Genomic DNA, 16341 nt, shown 5'->3' with positions numbered 1-16341 from the left:
CTATGGGGATTTTTACGTATCGAAGTTTGGCGCCATTCCATGAGCGTGCGCAATTTTGAAGCGCGACATGTTACGTATCCATTTTCTTGGCCTAACTTCATCTTTCACATTATGCAAAACAAATTGGCTAATTTTACTGTTTTTTTTTAAAGCACTCTTTTTTTTTTTTTTTTGGAAAAAAAAAAACCCAACACACGTTTGAAAAATTGCTGCACAAATAAATACTGTGCGAGATAAAAAGTTGTAATGACCACCATTGTATTCTCTAGGGTCTCTGCTAAAAAACATAATTAATGTTTGGGGGTTCTATGTAATTTTCTAGCAAAAAAATTATGATTTTTACATGTAGGAGAGAAATGTCGGAATTTGCCTGGTTAGCAAGTAGTTAACTCATCTGTAAAACAAAAAGTACTATACAGCTTGTAAGCAATGAGCTGAATGGCGTTGCAAGAACCAAAATGATAAAAAGAACAAAATATTTGCCTTTATTATCGTAGAAATAAGTAGACTGTGCCAACTCAAACCAACCATCAATCATCTTTTTAACATGATCGCCTCAAACTGCTGAAATCTGATCTTTGATTTGTTGCTATCTGCAACTGTAAGATCATTGTACTTTTGAACCTTATTAACCACTTGCCGACCAGGCTTTTTCTGGCACTTTGTTTACAAGTTTAAATCAGTATTTTTTGCTAGAAAAGTTACTTATAACCCCCAAATATTATAATTTTTTTTAGCAGAGACACTAGGGAATAAAATGGCAATCGTCTCAATTTTTTAGGTCACATGGTATTTGCACAGCGGTTTTGCAAGTGCAATTTTTTTGTAAAAAATACACTTTAATGGAAAGAAAAAAAAAAACATAAAAATGCAAATTTACCACAATTTTTTTGTAGAATGTGAAAGAGGATGTTACACCGAGTAAATAGATAACATGTCACTTTAAAATTGCGCACGCTCGTGGAATGGCGGCAAACTACGGTACTTAAAAATCTCAATAGGGGGCGCTTTAAACGCATTTACAGAGTTCCTGCTGTACCATGTACTTATATGAGAGAGTCATATGAGAGAGTCTCTTGTTCTCTTTGTAATGCTTCCTTTATGCGAAATCCCTGGTGTTCCTGCCAGTCCCTCTGATTTTCTACTAAAAACTGACCACACTAAGCAGAACACACTGTGGTCAGTTCTCTCGCCATGCTGAGAACTCACCCTTGCTCTCCTCCAATGATCAGACATGCCCCCCCCCCCCCCCCCGCACAGCCTGTCACTGGGAAGCTTAGTGCTTCTCCTCCCCCCAGCTCTTATGCAGTTGAGTACAGAGGGAATGTGATCACTTATAAAAAATAGGGAAAAAAAAAAAAACCAACAACCAACACACACCATGAGGGGCTCACTGTACTAACCATGCAATATTGGTAGAGCAATCTCCCTGCTCAGCTATTCTGACAGCGGGACTGCCCCCACCAAAACACAGTGGTCTATGCTCACAGCCAATGGCTGCAAGCCCTGGTCGGATGCTGATCAGCTGCTGTTTTTCCAGCATGCTCGTTCAGCCCGGCTTTTGTCAGACAAGCTGCTGTACACACGGGTCAAATGTCAGCCGGTTTCTGTTGATCCGGACCATACCAGCATTGTACCAAGCTTAAAGCGATTCATATTTTCAAAGTGGCTGTTAATGTTGAATGACAAGTAACTTATTGCAGGTCTAACTAGAAATGAAAAGAAACAAATACCAAAAAACACGATTATATGCGCTTTAGCGGGCTCATGCTGCCTGTCCACCACTTTGCAGAAGAAAGTGATACAGTATAGCAAATTTTCCTGTATAAAACCAACTGAGATGTTGAGCAACTATGATTAGATATCATAGATATTTCCAATACCTTCTTGAATACCCAATTACAACCAATGCTTAATCTAGTCAGCAACCTTTAGTCACATGGTTTATTGTAGGATTTCATTTTTTTTTTTACTTACTGGTTTACATGGTCCAAGAATTCTGGCTGCAATCCCCTTTCCTTCATTTGTTTCTTCTCCATCTTTTCTCACTGGAGTTCCCTAAAATATAACAACAATGTACTTTTCAGTGAAAGTGGCTATGAAAATGTATTTTTCCAGATTCTTCTGGGTAAAGGGACAATGTGAACTTCTACCATGATGAAACAAAAAATTGTATAAAAAATATACAAAGCATCCAGCGCTCCTCCATTCAATGTATTGGCAATTAGTCAATAGATAAACACACTTATGCAGCGTACACACGACTGGACTTTCCGGCAGACTAGGTCCGACGGTCTTCCCGACGGACTTTCGACGGAGTTACGGCGGACTTTCTGAATGAACCGACTTGCCCACACATGGACAAGTCCGTTGATTTTGAACATGACTCGGGTACGACGGGACTAGAAAAGGAAGTCAATCGCGCCGCTTTTATCGGCGAGATTGACACCTTGCAGGCTCAGTCGCAGAGCATATGGATTTTATGGGGAACCCCCTACGCCAAAAAAACTGCGTAGGGGTCCCCCCAAAATCCATACCAGACCCTTATCCGAGCACGCAACCCAGCCTGTCAGGAAAGGGGGTGGGGACGAGCGAGCACCCCCCCCCCCCCCGAACCGTACCAGGCCGCATGCCCTCAACATGGGGAGGTGGGAGCTTTGGAGGAGGGGGGCGTCCTGTGCCCCCCCCCACCCCAAAGCACCTTGTCCCCATGTTGATGAGGACAAGGGCCTCTTCCCAACAGTGGCCGTTGGTTGTCGAGGTCTGCGGGCTTATCGGAATCCGGGAGCCCCCTTTAATAAGGGGGCCCCCAGATCCCGGCCCCCCACCCTATGTGAATGAGTATGGGGTACCCATTCACCTAGGGAAAAAAGCGTCAAAAAAAAAAAAAACCCACACAAAAAAAACATACACAGTACACAGGTTTTTAAAGTAAATTATTAGGCAGCTCTGGGGGTCTTCTTCCGACTTCTCTGCTCTCTCCGGCCTCTTCTCTCAGTGTTCGGCTTCTTCGGCCGCTCTTTTGCTAGCGGTGGCCCGGTCTTCTGCGTCGTCTTCTTCCCTCTTCTTCCGATGTTGACATGACGCTCTCTCCCGCTGTAATGCTGTGTGGACGGTGCGTAATGACTTATATAGGCATGGGGCGGGGTCACCGGGTGATGTCATCTGTGACCCTGCCCCTTATGACGTCACAGTCCCAGCATGCCCAGGGACTGACGTCATAAGGGGGCAGGGTCACCAGAAAACACCGGTGACCCCTCCCCATGCCTATATAAGTCATTACGCACCGTCCACACAGCATTACAGTGGGAGAGAGCGTCATGTCAACATCGGAAGACGACGACGCAGAAGACCGGGTCACCGCTAGCAAAAGAGCGGCAGAAGATAGCAGATGAGCCCGGCAGAAGATAGCAGATGAGCCCGGCAGAAGAAGCCGAACCCTGGGATTAGAGGCCAGAGAACGCGGAGAAGTCGGAAGAAGACCCCCGAAGTCGGAAGAAGACCCCCGAAGTCGGAAGAAGACCCCCGAAGTCGCCTAATAAAATTACTTTAAAAACCTGTGTACTGTTTTTTTTTATTGACGCTTTTTTCCCCTATGTGAATGAGTATGGGGTACATCGTACCCCTACCCATTCACATAGGGTGGGGGGCCGGGATCTGGGGGCCCCCTTATTAAAGGGGGCTCCCGGATTCTGATAAGCCCCCCACTCGCAGACCCCGACAACCAAGGTTGTCAGAAAGAGGCCCTTGTCCTCATCAACATAGGGACAAGGTGCTTTGGGGTGGGGGGGGGCTGCAGAGCGCCCCCCTCCCCCAAAGCACCCACCCCCCCATGTTGAGGGCATACGGCCTGGTTCGGTTCAGGAGTGGGGGACCGCTCGCTCATCCCCACCCCTTTTCCTGACCGGCCGGGCTTCGTGCTCGGATAGGGGTCTGGTATGGATTTTGGGGCGACCCCACGCTGTTTTTTCGGCATTGGGGGTTCCCCTTAAAATACATACCAGACCCAAGGGACATTGTCGCCTCCCCCCCCGCGCTCGCTGCAATTGGAAAAAGTGTTTATCCTATTGCAGTGAGCGCGAGATGTAGCACCCAGTCGCGGAGAACCAGTGAACATTCTTGCGGGCATGTGCTGTAGCTGCCCTTGCGTCGTATTTGGTTGTTGGACCAGCATACAGACGAACGGGCTTCCCAATAGGAACTGGGTCCTGCGGAGTTGCAGCGGGCAGATTTGAAGCAAGTTTCAAATCTAAAGTCCGTCGGATTTCCGACCGAAACGGTCCGCCGGAAGTCCGATGCAGCCCACACACGGTCGGATTGTCCGCCAGACCAGTCTGATCGAAAAGTCCGCCCGTGTGTACGCCGCCTAAGAGTCTGTGGTATAACAATTTAGAGCAATAGTTTATAAATGGTAGAGGGGTGGATGAAAGATGGATGACGGATAAAGTAAGACTGAATGGATGGATGAAGAATAGATGGATGGATGGTTCACCTCTACAGCTCCTGTAAGATCTGGGCAGGATCATCTCAAGTAGGAAATAGCAAAAAGCAGGGCACTGAGGTGAATACCAAATCCATGAGGTTAATACCAAATGCATTTGATAAAGAGGGCCTTGTCCCTTGAAACGTGTTGGGCTTATCCCCTCCTGGCATCATAGGATTCTACCAGCTGTCATCTTCACAGTACAGCTGGAGACACAGCCAGTCCACACTACCTGCTGGAACTTGGAGCCTCTGCTGCTGCATGCTTGGCAGCCATCCATTGCATCTGTATATCTTCAGCTCTGTTGTCTCAACCGGCTGTTTTACTATCCACTGGTGATTTCCGACATGCAAGAGTGCTTTTAATAAAGGTGTTTTTGTGCATGGTATTAACCGCAGTGCCCTCCTTTTTGCCATTTCCTACTTCTACCATGATGCAGTGCTTGGGCCTGCATGGCCAATCGCCAGGCCTAAACATGGTGTCATGATGGCGGGAATTACAACAGCAACCCTATGTAAGCTCCAACACCATTTGACATAGGAGCTTACATGGTGTTTTGTGGTGGCGATGAAAGCAGAGAGAGAGAGAGAGAGAGAGAGAGAGCTACAAAGGAAACAAGGGGAGAGCTTTAAAGAGACCCTGTTACTTTTCCCTAAATGGAATAATAGTGTTCATTACTGCCATTCTCTTTCATGATTTCTATGAAAATATAACTAAAAGGCCAAACCTTTTTTTTTTTTAGTTTTGGATAGAGTGGAGATGGATTAGAACCCCAGTCAGTTTTTATTGTGGTCTGTGTCTCACCCTCTCTATTTTTCCTGTTTACCATCATCATTGAGAGTGAACGTAAAAGAAAATCCCATATTTTTGCATTGTCCCCAGAAAAGTAAAAGAGGGGAAATCTTCCAATGGGGATACTAGATCTGGTGACCTGGGGGTCCCCAAGGGATTCCCTTAATCTGCAGAGATTTCTTCCCACATCCTGTTTTGGCAATGGGACAGGAAGTGAAGGGTAATCTCCCCAATGAGACACAGAAGGCAAAAAAAATAAACAGAGAGGTTATAACTCTCCATTAAAAAAAAAAAAAAAAAATTAAAAATAAAAAGTTGCCTATAGTTCTACTTGAACTAACCTACAAAGTTCTTTCCAACCAAGCTTGTCACAAATTTCCAGACACTTCTCCAAGCACTTCTTCTACTATGCACACAAATACCCAACCTTCTTTTCCCTCCACTCTACTCATTTCACCCTCTCACCATCATCGGGACTTCTCATGTGCCTCTCCACTGTTTTGACCCCATTCCCCTATGCCTTAACATAAGGCTCTTTTCAACTTGGTGCAGAGGACCTTGGTGTGGTTGAGGAGAAGCCAATGTTTCATTATTCATCAAGGCGGTATCTACCAGTTAGCAGAAACCTCGAAACAGAAATGGCTTTGAATGAATTTGGGTAGATTTTGCACCATTTATATTCTGCTGAAAACAAGTGAAAGAACTAGTCAGATTAGCCCACTGAATACAATAAATGTCTCCAAAAATGGGTTATTATCCAGTATCCTGAATGATAGCGCCTTCCTTGCTTTAAAGGATAAGTTCACTTTACAGAGTATGTTACAAGTTGCACCCATAATTCGGGTGTAAAGTGTAACATGCTCCAGATAAGCCGCCCCCCCCCCCCCCCATCCTCCCTGTGACAGTCACATTTTGAAAATAGCACAGCTATGCAGGGCTCTGCCCACATGGCTGCCCCATTCATTCATAGCAACCTCTGAGTGAGAGAAACACAAGTACCGTCAGCTGCAATGGTCAATGGACTGTGAGGGAGCTGATGAGCGCTCCCTATAATTCATTCACAAGCCCTGCAGAGTGTGGTTGAAAGCTGCAGGTCTTGTCTTCAGGAGCCTGACATTGAATCCCTGACCAACTGATCAGGGGTGTAATGCTTTGCAGACTCCTGGGGAGAAATAAAAATATGCACATTTTTTGTCCTGCAGAAATATATGCATTTTATATGTTTCCACAATAGGTAAACTTCTCTATTAATGTGTAGATAGGATTCATACTGTATTGCCATTAATACAATATATGGTAGTATAGAGAACAGAAAAATACACCCAAGTTCTGGGTTGGTGCAGATACTTGTCAGTTTATGGAGAAATCTCTGATTACTTTAAACCTGTCTTTGGATGATTTGGGAAAGTCACCAATCACACCCAGTTTGCCAACTGTTTAAAGATCTGCACATATAGTATAACCAATGTTCTCTTACCGGGAATATTCCATTATGGCGACTAGGTCTGCCCTTAGGGTATGGGTTTCCAGGGATCATCCCACAGGAGGAAATCATAGCATTTGGAGCTTTGCAGCCACTCTTCGTTGCCTAAAGAAAGAAACCCACAAAAGCATACATAAAGCCACACTATATCCAGCACTGGTTAGTCAATGCATCAATTGTAACAAGATTTATATGCAGATGTTACTAATATCATCTAATTAGTAAAATATTTTTTAGAAAGATAACTGGGAACAGAATGATGAGCAAAAATACAAAGAAGAATGCAAAGCCTTACATACACAGCACACTGGACAGCATTCACAAACTTGACCCCTTGGCAAATACTCCAAGCATGCAAAAGGGAACCACAGCCAAATCAAAAAAAAAAAAAAAAAAAAAAGCATTCAAGGCACCGTTTAGAATTGTACACCAGTCTGAAGGTATGTTTTTTTTTTGGCATATTCCCACGTATTTTGCTTTTTTTTTTTTTTTTTTAAATGGACTGCTCTATGCTTGTGAAAACATGCAAAAAATGGCGCTGGCATGATTTTTAAAGTACGCCCCACCATAATGCATGGTACTGTGGTAGGAAAGGCAATTGGGGTGAGCCCCGCTGTCCTAAAATCTTCAGCTGCCATAAAATCCTGGGTGCCTGCCTGGGTCCGCAAACCCCATATATGCAGGTAGAAAAGAAGATAGCGGCACTTCCAGAAGTTAGAAACAGCTCCTTTATTGTGCAAACATGATTACGAACGACATGCCACACACACACACACACACACACACACACACACACACACGCTCGATCCACAGAAGGTGGTCAGCAGACACATTTCACACTCCTGTGTGTGTGGCATGTCGTTCGTAGTCATGTTTGTACAATAAAGGAGCCGTTTTTACTCTGGAAGTGCCACTATCTTCTTTTCTACGTGGTACAATGCGTTTTAGTGGGTGCAAACATACATGCAATTAGTGGATGTGGGAGGATGCCATTAGGAATTAATGGCTCCTGCGTGCATCTGCAAAAGGTAGCAGATTTTTGTGCAGTGCGAGAAAACACATGATTTCACACGCATTACTGCACTGTGAAAAAGCCTTAAAATGTAGTTTGTAAGGCAGAGATAAGGGGTCAGTAGGTAGTAAAACCACCCCCGTGAAGAGGGGGGATTGTGCAGGCCTGTACAGGGTTTGATTACTGTCCTTACAAACAATTTTTAAGCAGCGTGGAGAGGAGAAAGGGGCCTGGAGAGGAGAACGGGGGAGGTAATCCAGCCCTGCACAGTCTGCTCATTTTTCTGTGAAGAGAGGAGGGAGAGAGCACAGCCCCCACCTCCTTCCAGCTCTCTCCTTCTCTATGCTGTTATTCTGTACACTTGCTGGCAAAACTGAAATGGAGGATGAGGGAGCCAGGAGGAGGTGCGGGCTGTGCTCTCACTGTGCTCTCACTGTCCTCTCTGTAAAACAAAAGTTAGCAGAGTGAACTTTTCACGATCAGACTGTAAAGGGCTTTGTGTCATTTAGCAACGGCACCCCTGGAGACTATTTGCAGCACCCTGGCTGAAAAACACTGCTCTACGCATAAAGGTTTTTTGCAAGATCATAAAAATGTGGAACACTCCTCCCATAAGGGTGATACATCTCTCAGTCCTATAAGATGAACCAAGGATTAAGAAGATTTGACACAGTACAGTACAGGATTCAAGATTCAAATAAAGGTTTTAATAGGGGGTCTTAAATTAACTGCTTAAGGACCGCCCCACACACATTTACTGCGGCAGGGCTACCCTTGAGCGCAAAATCATGTACCTGTACGCGATTCCTTCTTCGGTGTCTGGGGGGTGCGTGCGCTGCCAGACACCTGCTCCCGGTGATTGGACACAGCGGGAGCCAATCAGAGGGTTCGGTGGACGCGATGTCTGCCAGGAACCTGGCGATCGTTCGTAGAGACGTAAAAAAAAGATGTAAAAAAGGCAGATCGCCGTTCTGCTAGTAAGAAAGACAGAGATCTTATGTTTCTGCTAAGCAGGAACAAGGATCTCTGTCTTTCTTCAGTTAAGCACACCAACCCCCCCCAGTTAGAAAACATCATAGGGAACACTTAACACTTTGATTGCCCCGGTTAACCCCCTTCCCTGCTGGTGTCATTTATACAGTGACCGTGCATGTCTTTTTAGCACTAATCACTATATTAGTGTCACAAAAAAAAAAAAAGAGTCCATAAATATATCCCACCCATAGTTTACAGACCCTATAACTTTTGTGCAAACCAATCAATATAGGCTTATTGGGATTGTTTTTTTTACCAAAAATATGTAGCAGAATACATATTGGCCTAAATTGATGAATACATTTGTTTTACATTTATTGGAGGAGTTTAATAGCACAAAGTAGAAAAACTATAGTTTTTCTTCAAAATTTTCAGTCTTTGTTTATAGCGCAAAAAATAAAAAATCACAGGAGGTGATCAAATACCACCAAAAGAAAGCCGCCGCCCCCCCCAAGAAATAAAGGACATCAATTTTATTTGGGTACAGTGTCGCACGACTGCGAAACTGTCAGTTAAAGCAACGCAGTGCCTTATCGCAAAAAATGGCCTGGTCAGGAAGGGGGTAAAACCTGTTGGAGCTAAAGTGGTAAAAAAAAAAAAAAAAAAAATTAAAAAAAGCTTATCTTCTTGTCAATTTGTTACTAGACTTGCATACACTTATATGGAAGCTCATCGTCTCCCAGAAGCCTCAACGAACCATAAAATACTTTCTGAAACAGTTAATCAATGGTAGTCTAAACAGCACTCATGCACAATAAAATTTTGCCACTGAAGCAGGAAAAACCCTTTATACCAAGAGGATTCTTACTTTAATGCTTATGTCCACTGACCAAAATGGCTTCTAAATGTTAATATTTGGATCAGACATAGCACATTATCTTTATCTTCAAATAAAATTCAATAAGGAGACATCAAAAAGCAAAACTAGAACCAGTGGTAACCCACAATCTACTCTTTTTATTGAAGTCATGTTTCTGACTGGTAGTCAAGTGTTCCTCCTCCATTCCGAATAATTACCTGTTCCAATACTCTTCTGCAACGTTTTTTCTCTGTTAAGTTGGTTTTAAAAAGATCTTCAATTGGCCGATAATTTGAAGCATCTAGAATATTTCTGAGGAAAAATATAAACGTGTTTACAGATTTGTATACAGAGATTTCTACAGTGCTGATGGCATATACAAAAAACACAAGAGGAGGATATATCAAAATTGGAGCGTGCAAAAATCTGGTGCAGCTCTTCATAGAAACCAATCAGCTTCCAGGTTTTACGAACAAGACAATGAATTGATCGCACACTGGAACTCCAAATTATCTCAATGTCATCTTTATTGTCAAAAAAGGGTCAGACAGATACAGGCAATGGTAGATGTTTCACATGCGATAGCTTGCTTGTTCACAACCCTTCCAGGCTTTAATTGTCAAAGCTTGACCCCACTAATGGTTAGAAAAATCGAACAAACGTTCTTAAAGACATTTTGTTTGAAGGAAGACATGGTTTTTGTATGGTTAGCATATAATATATTATAGTTCTGAAAATCAGCAAAACGATCTAATTTTTCTTCTTTATATAAAAAAAAAAAAAAAAAATTGATCTCAGAGTCTGATGATATTTACCAGATTCAACCTCTAATAGTATATACAGTATATCTCTCGTCTAATAGTATCTCTGTCTGTCTGTCATTCTCAGAGTGGATTAAAGATTTTGCTCCCTAACCATATAGTTGGTTATTTATATTTACCACGTTATATAGATATTTATGAATAAATTGCCTTTTTTATACTTCACATATTAACTAAATTATACACCACACTTTTTTGAAGGTTATTATCCGATTAATCAAAACAATAAAATCGGCCAACTAATCAGTTAAAAAAAAAAAAAAAAAAAAAAAAAAAAAAAAAACATTGTTAGTTGCCGCCCTACATTTTTTACGGTCACATACTATATAAAAGGAACGCTAGTAAGGTGAAAGGAAGTGCACAGTGCAGTAGCCAGATTTCAGTATAGTCACAATATATTGCTGAAAAATGAACATTGATTAATGGGTTTGGAAAACCCCTCCATTGTCAGTACATTACTTCTCTGTTGTATACTGCTGTACAAGAGTACAGCCGTGCATAGTGTACAAGAGATCATTATTAGTGATTTGTTTAACATTGCGTGACAGAGATGACCGAGTGGAAAACCAGCCCAGTGGAAACAAAGAAAATGTGACTCATCCAACCCTGACGTTCTATAGTCCCATGTCTAAGCATCTTGTAGTCAACATATAGTACAATGCAGCAGAATTACTTTCTATAGACATGGTTACTAATCGCTTATGTATTGGAACAAACAAATCCAAGAAAATTTTTATATTATAAAGCTGAACTCAAAGAGCTCCTTGCAAGTTCCTCCCCTGCACTGTAAGGGTTAAATACTTCTTTTGTCTAGGGGGGGGCAAGGAATAAGGTGAAATACACAATTTTTTGCTCCTGCAGGTCGCTCCTCTCCTTAGGACAGTCCCCATTAAGCCATTCATCTTCACCATTCCAGCAGTCACAGAATTTTGACCTCTACAATGCAGGACAAACATGGAGGATGCAGAGGGTCTGCCCACATCCCATGAGCATCAATAGCAGGGGAGAGTGTAAGGAATAACATATCATGTACTTAACCCTTGCAGTGCAGGTATTTAGTGGGAGGGAATGGATGGGGGAATGGTAAGGGCACTGCAAGGTGTCATTTTATAGAGATACTCCAAGCTCCAGCTCTACCCATATGTAGGTTAGGAGGTTTATAAGAACAGTAAGATATACATCCACTTATTTCAGCCTCCCAACTCCTGCAGCCTTAGTCCAAAAGAATATATATTAATATTGCTATATTATCTTTTGTGATTAGAAATTAGGATATTAGGAAATTTGTTGCAAAATCATCCAAGCTGTTTATAAAGTCCATGATGTGAAGTTAGATGCACTAAAAGCGCTGTGTATCATAACTGCTTTTCTTTTTGACATTTTAGTACTGTATATTGCCTCAGCCTTTTTGCAGCTAATGCCCATCTACATGCATGTGCTCCAGCAATGGCATCATGGCATTGCATAAGCCAGCCATAGAGGATTCGATTTTCTTTCCTGCAACCACGGTAACACAGTGTTGATGTTGGAATCCCTCCCATGGAGCCATCATGTTCTCTGGGCAGGGGGCAGGAGGAGCTGTCCTGGCCAGGAGAACACAGTGATTATTGCTAGCAGCTGGCAATAAATCGCATTAAAAAAAAAATCCAACAGACTGGTTGTACCCAAAGTTGATTGATTAACTTGGGTATAAGCCACCTGCCCATACATGGTTCAAATCTCGAGCAGTTCAGCAGGGATTTGAATTATCCATGGTAGACTTTAGGGTTAGTTTCCCGATTGTGACAATAGCCCTATTGTACTGACAGGTCCCTTATAGTGTACACCAGAAGAGCAAGTGTCAGGAGAACACCACATGATAACAATTGGGAGACAGTGACAGAGTTGTCACACTATACATGATGTGCCTGAACAAAGGCTTCATGGAATTATTACCAGCTGTGGTTAGTAGATCAGATTTACATAGACTTTAACCAGTTTTCTACCACGGCAAAATTTTTTTTTTTTTTTTTTTTTTTATAAGTAAAAATCTGCATTTTATGCTAGAAAATTACTTTAAATTCTCCCAAACAATTATATATTTTGTGATAGGAGATATTTGCACAATAGTTTGTCAAACATATTCTCAGGAAAAATACACTACAGTTAATTTTTCAGTGCAAACAATATAAAACCCAACAAAATTGTGCAGAGGAGATACTTTAACGCTTTTACAGGTTATCAATTTAGAGCGAACCTTGAACTATGGGTCTAGAATTATTGCTCACACACTGATGTTCGTGGAAATACCTCAACATGTGTGGTGCAATGGTTGTTTACATACATGCGTGTGTCATACATGCGTGTTTACTTTTGAGTGTGCGTGTGGGGTGATCGAGATTTATTTATTTTTTTTAAATACTTTAATTTTTTTATTTCACTTTATTGCTATCACAAGGGAGCGAACACGCACCTGTGTCATAGCATGGTAAGGTGACAGGTCCTCTTTATGGAAACATTACAGGTCTATTAGACCCTCAATGCCTCCGCTGCAGCTAATCAAGCACAGACCATGCTTGCTTTGCTACTTTAAAGGGAGCATCTGAAAAACCACGTACAGCGCAATTTTGCAGGAACACCTAGCCTTCCAGCAGCTAAAGCAAAAATCATCAAATGAGAAAAAAAAAAGGCATAAAAAGTGAGTGAGGACGCGCTCAAGTGTGAATGCAGCCAAAAGAAAGGTAGGAGCAAACCATTTCTGGGAAAGCGGTTCTTATGTACCTCCTGCATGTTTAAGAGGGGGGGGGAGAAGTGTGAGAAATAAGTTTCTCCCCCTCCCACCCCTTTTAATATTTTCCTCGTCATACACTTTCATCTATAACTGTACATGGAATAAGTTATATCAGGAACACATTACATACAGGGCAAAAGTTTGGCTACTTCACTATACAGATCAATGCAATTAGAATAAACAGCCCAATCTCTTGAGAAAGATATGTTGGCACAGAGAATTCCCTGGTGGTCACAACCAGCTTGAATTTTATGCAAACTAAAAGTTACATCATCAGAACTACTATCTTTTATCCACTACTGTTGAGAAAGAAAAAGCCATTTAATTACCATAACAATATAGAACTGCCAAGCAGGAACTTTTTATTTAGAGAAGGTGTCTCCAAGCATTCTAAACAACGGGCAAGTTTAGGGGGCCAAAATATGGCCAGTGTAAGCAGAAAATTTCCCCATGTCAGCAGGAGTAGACAATGCCTAATGGCCTGTACACACGATCCGAAAATCGGACAAAAAATACCGCTTTCGACACGATCGTACGATAACCGGATCGTTAGTACATCGCTTTCGAGAGCCGATCACGACAGTTCATCCGATCGGACAAGCAGGAAAATTTTCCTCGTACGATACCAGATCGTACGATTTTCTTTTAGTCAGTACAGCTGTCGTTCGAAAATACAATACAAATACATTACAACACATGACATCACTTCCGATTTTTTTTGCTGTCGTACGAGAATGTGACTTTAGTAACTCTCTCTATTTTCGATATGCGACTAGTAAGAGAAAAAAGTCTGACGATCTGTCATCCGATTTTCAGATTGTGTGTACGGGACATTAGACTTTGTGGTCAATGGGAGTAAGAGAAATTTTATAAAATCTGTCAGTGGGAGGAACAGTAATCTAGGGCCGAAACAACCAATCGATTAATCGACATCTAATCGATTATGAAATTAATCGATTACTATTTTCATAATCGATTAATCGGGAATAACATAATGGGGTTAAAGAAACTAAAATGAGCCCTTTATAGTACAAAAAGAGCAAATAATCGCTACTGTAAATATTACTTTCACTGTTGCACAGTAAAAAAAAAAATGAAGCCCTTACAGTAGCGAATATTTGCTCTTTTTGTACTATAAAGGGCTCATTTTAGTTTTTTTTTTTCTTTTTTTTTTTAACCCCATTATATGTTACTAAACGTCTTAGGCCTTGTTCACATCTATGTGTCTTTTGGTGCTTTTTGCAGAAACATACCACAGTTCATTTAACGTTCACATCTATGCTTTTTTCAGCTGCTGTGTATTTGGAAAGGGTCAAGGACTTTTTTCAACGCAAAACGGTGCTTTTTTGGTTCAATATACTTCAATGGAGAAGCTGCAGAAAAGCATGTAGTGCGTTTTTGCAGCAATTTGTGTTTTTTAATCTGCCAACAAATTGGCCTTAAAAAAAAAGGCATAAAAAAAAAAAAAAATGCGAAAACGCAAATCACGTGCGCAAAAATCTAAACGCACAGCAAAAAAAACTTATCAAAAGCAAACTGCATAGGAGTGTACCAAGCCTTATGCTGGCCATATAGATGAATTTTCAGATGGGAATATTCATACTGTACATTCGCTGAATGAAAGAATGTTGTTTGAAATTTTCACTTGTTTTTAACATTCTGCTTTAAAATGAATGTAATTTCTGAACAAAAACCACATACACTGTCTGAAAATTCCTTTCACCAAGAAGAAAATCGAACAGACGTTCTTAAAATGACATTTTTTTTTTTAAGGAAGACATTGTTTTTGTATGGCCAGCATATAATATATTACAGTTCTGTTTGAAAATCTGCAAAACAGTCTAACTTTTAAATACATTTTTTATCAGAGTCTGATGATATTTACCAGAGTCAACCTCTAAAAGTATATACAGTATATATCTCTTCTGTCTGTTATTCTCAGAGTGGATTAAAGATTTTACTCCCTAACCATATAGTTGGTTATTTATATTTACCACTGCATATAAGAGATATTTAAAAATTGCCTTTTTTTTTTCTAAACTTTACATATTAACTAAATTATACACCACATTTGTTTGTAAAGGTTATTAACAGATTAATCGAAACAAAAAAAAAAAAAAAAAAAAAAAAAAAAATCGGCCAACTAATCGATTATGAAAATATTCGTTAGTTGCAGCTTTACAGTAATCCCATCATTATGCATCAGTGGGAGGAACAGTGCCCCATTGTCGTAGCAGTGGAATAGACAGTGCCCCATTGGCGATGGCAGTAGAAGTCATACTGCCCAACTGTCGGTGTCAGTGGGTGCAATAGTGTCCCGTTATCGAGTGCCAGTGGAAGGAATGGGGCCTCATTGGTGTTAGTGTGAGGATCAGTGCCCAAAAGACCAGATAAAGGCAATAAAAAAAAGCCTCATCCTGCCTAGGGAGGGCAGTTTGGAGCAAAAAAAAAAAAAAAAGAAAGAGGGGGGGGAGGGGGGGGTTGCTAAATTTCAGGAAGCCTCTGTCTCCCAGTCAGGACCCAGCACTGTGTACTGCATGTAGCTGTACCTACATGCAGTACACATACAGTACTTAGAGACACTGCAGCACTTAGTGAAGGAAATGGTTCATTTGGACCAGCTTGGTCTAAAACTCTTTAAAGTGAAAGTAAATATGGCGATCAGATTTAATTGTTTAAGAAAAAAATAAATAAAGAAGAAGTTGTTGCAGGACTCAATAGCTCAGGGTAAACTTACGTTTTATGTACCTAGGCTGGGGGGAGAATAAGTTGGAGGTTTTATGCAAATCATACCTAAAGCCAGGCAGTTTCTATGGAGTGCTCTAGGAATCCTTTATCATGGATTATAAAAAAAAAAAAAAACAAACAAACAAAGCTAGAAAACATCAGTTCAATAATGAAAAGTCACTAAAACCATTTAAATTTAAAAAAGGTAAGTCAATAAATAAAAATAATAATAATAATAATAATAATAATAATAATAATAATAATAATAAAGTCTTCTTTTTTGAGAGGAATGACAAATCACATCCGTATTACAGGAAGTTCCATTGATTAAAAATAATTATCTCTTCACTTGTAGGGATAGTTATTACCCAACAGTTTTAAAGTCACTAGAGAGCAAACAAACTGTTCTCCATGGACAG

The 16341-nt window shown here is 41.1% G+C and overlaps 1 protein-coding gene across 3 annotated transcripts in view; it reads right to left on the bottom strand.

Moving 5' to 3' along the window:
• Positions 1 to 16341, bottom strand: part of PROSER1 (proline and serine rich 1) — an 85734-nt gene that overhangs the window by 49293 nt on the left and 20100 nt on the right. For all 3 annotated transcript variants that reach the window (XM_073613276.1, XM_073613274.1, XM_073613277.1), the window contains exons 6-8: positions 9823 to 9916; positions 6753 to 6863; positions 1978 to 2058 (exon numbers count right to left, since the gene is read on the bottom strand). In XM_073613276.1, the coding sequence (XP_073469377.1) occupies positions 1978 to 2058; positions 6753 to 6863; positions 9823 to 9916 (286 nt within the window). The remainder of the gene's footprint in view (positions 1 to 1977; positions 2059 to 6752; positions 6864 to 9822; positions 9917 to 16341) is intronic.

Source organism: Aquarana catesbeiana, linkage group LG02 (assembly GCF_042186555.1).
Source record: "Aquarana catesbeiana isolate 2022-GZ linkage group LG02, ASM4218655v1, whole genome shotgun sequence".
In the NCBI taxonomy this organism is placed as follows: Eukaryota; Metazoa; Chordata; class Amphibia; order Anura; family Ranidae; genus Aquarana; species Aquarana catesbeiana.
The sequence above is the reverse complement of the archived record's forward strand: the minus strand, read 5'-3'. Positions and strand labels throughout refer to the sequence as shown.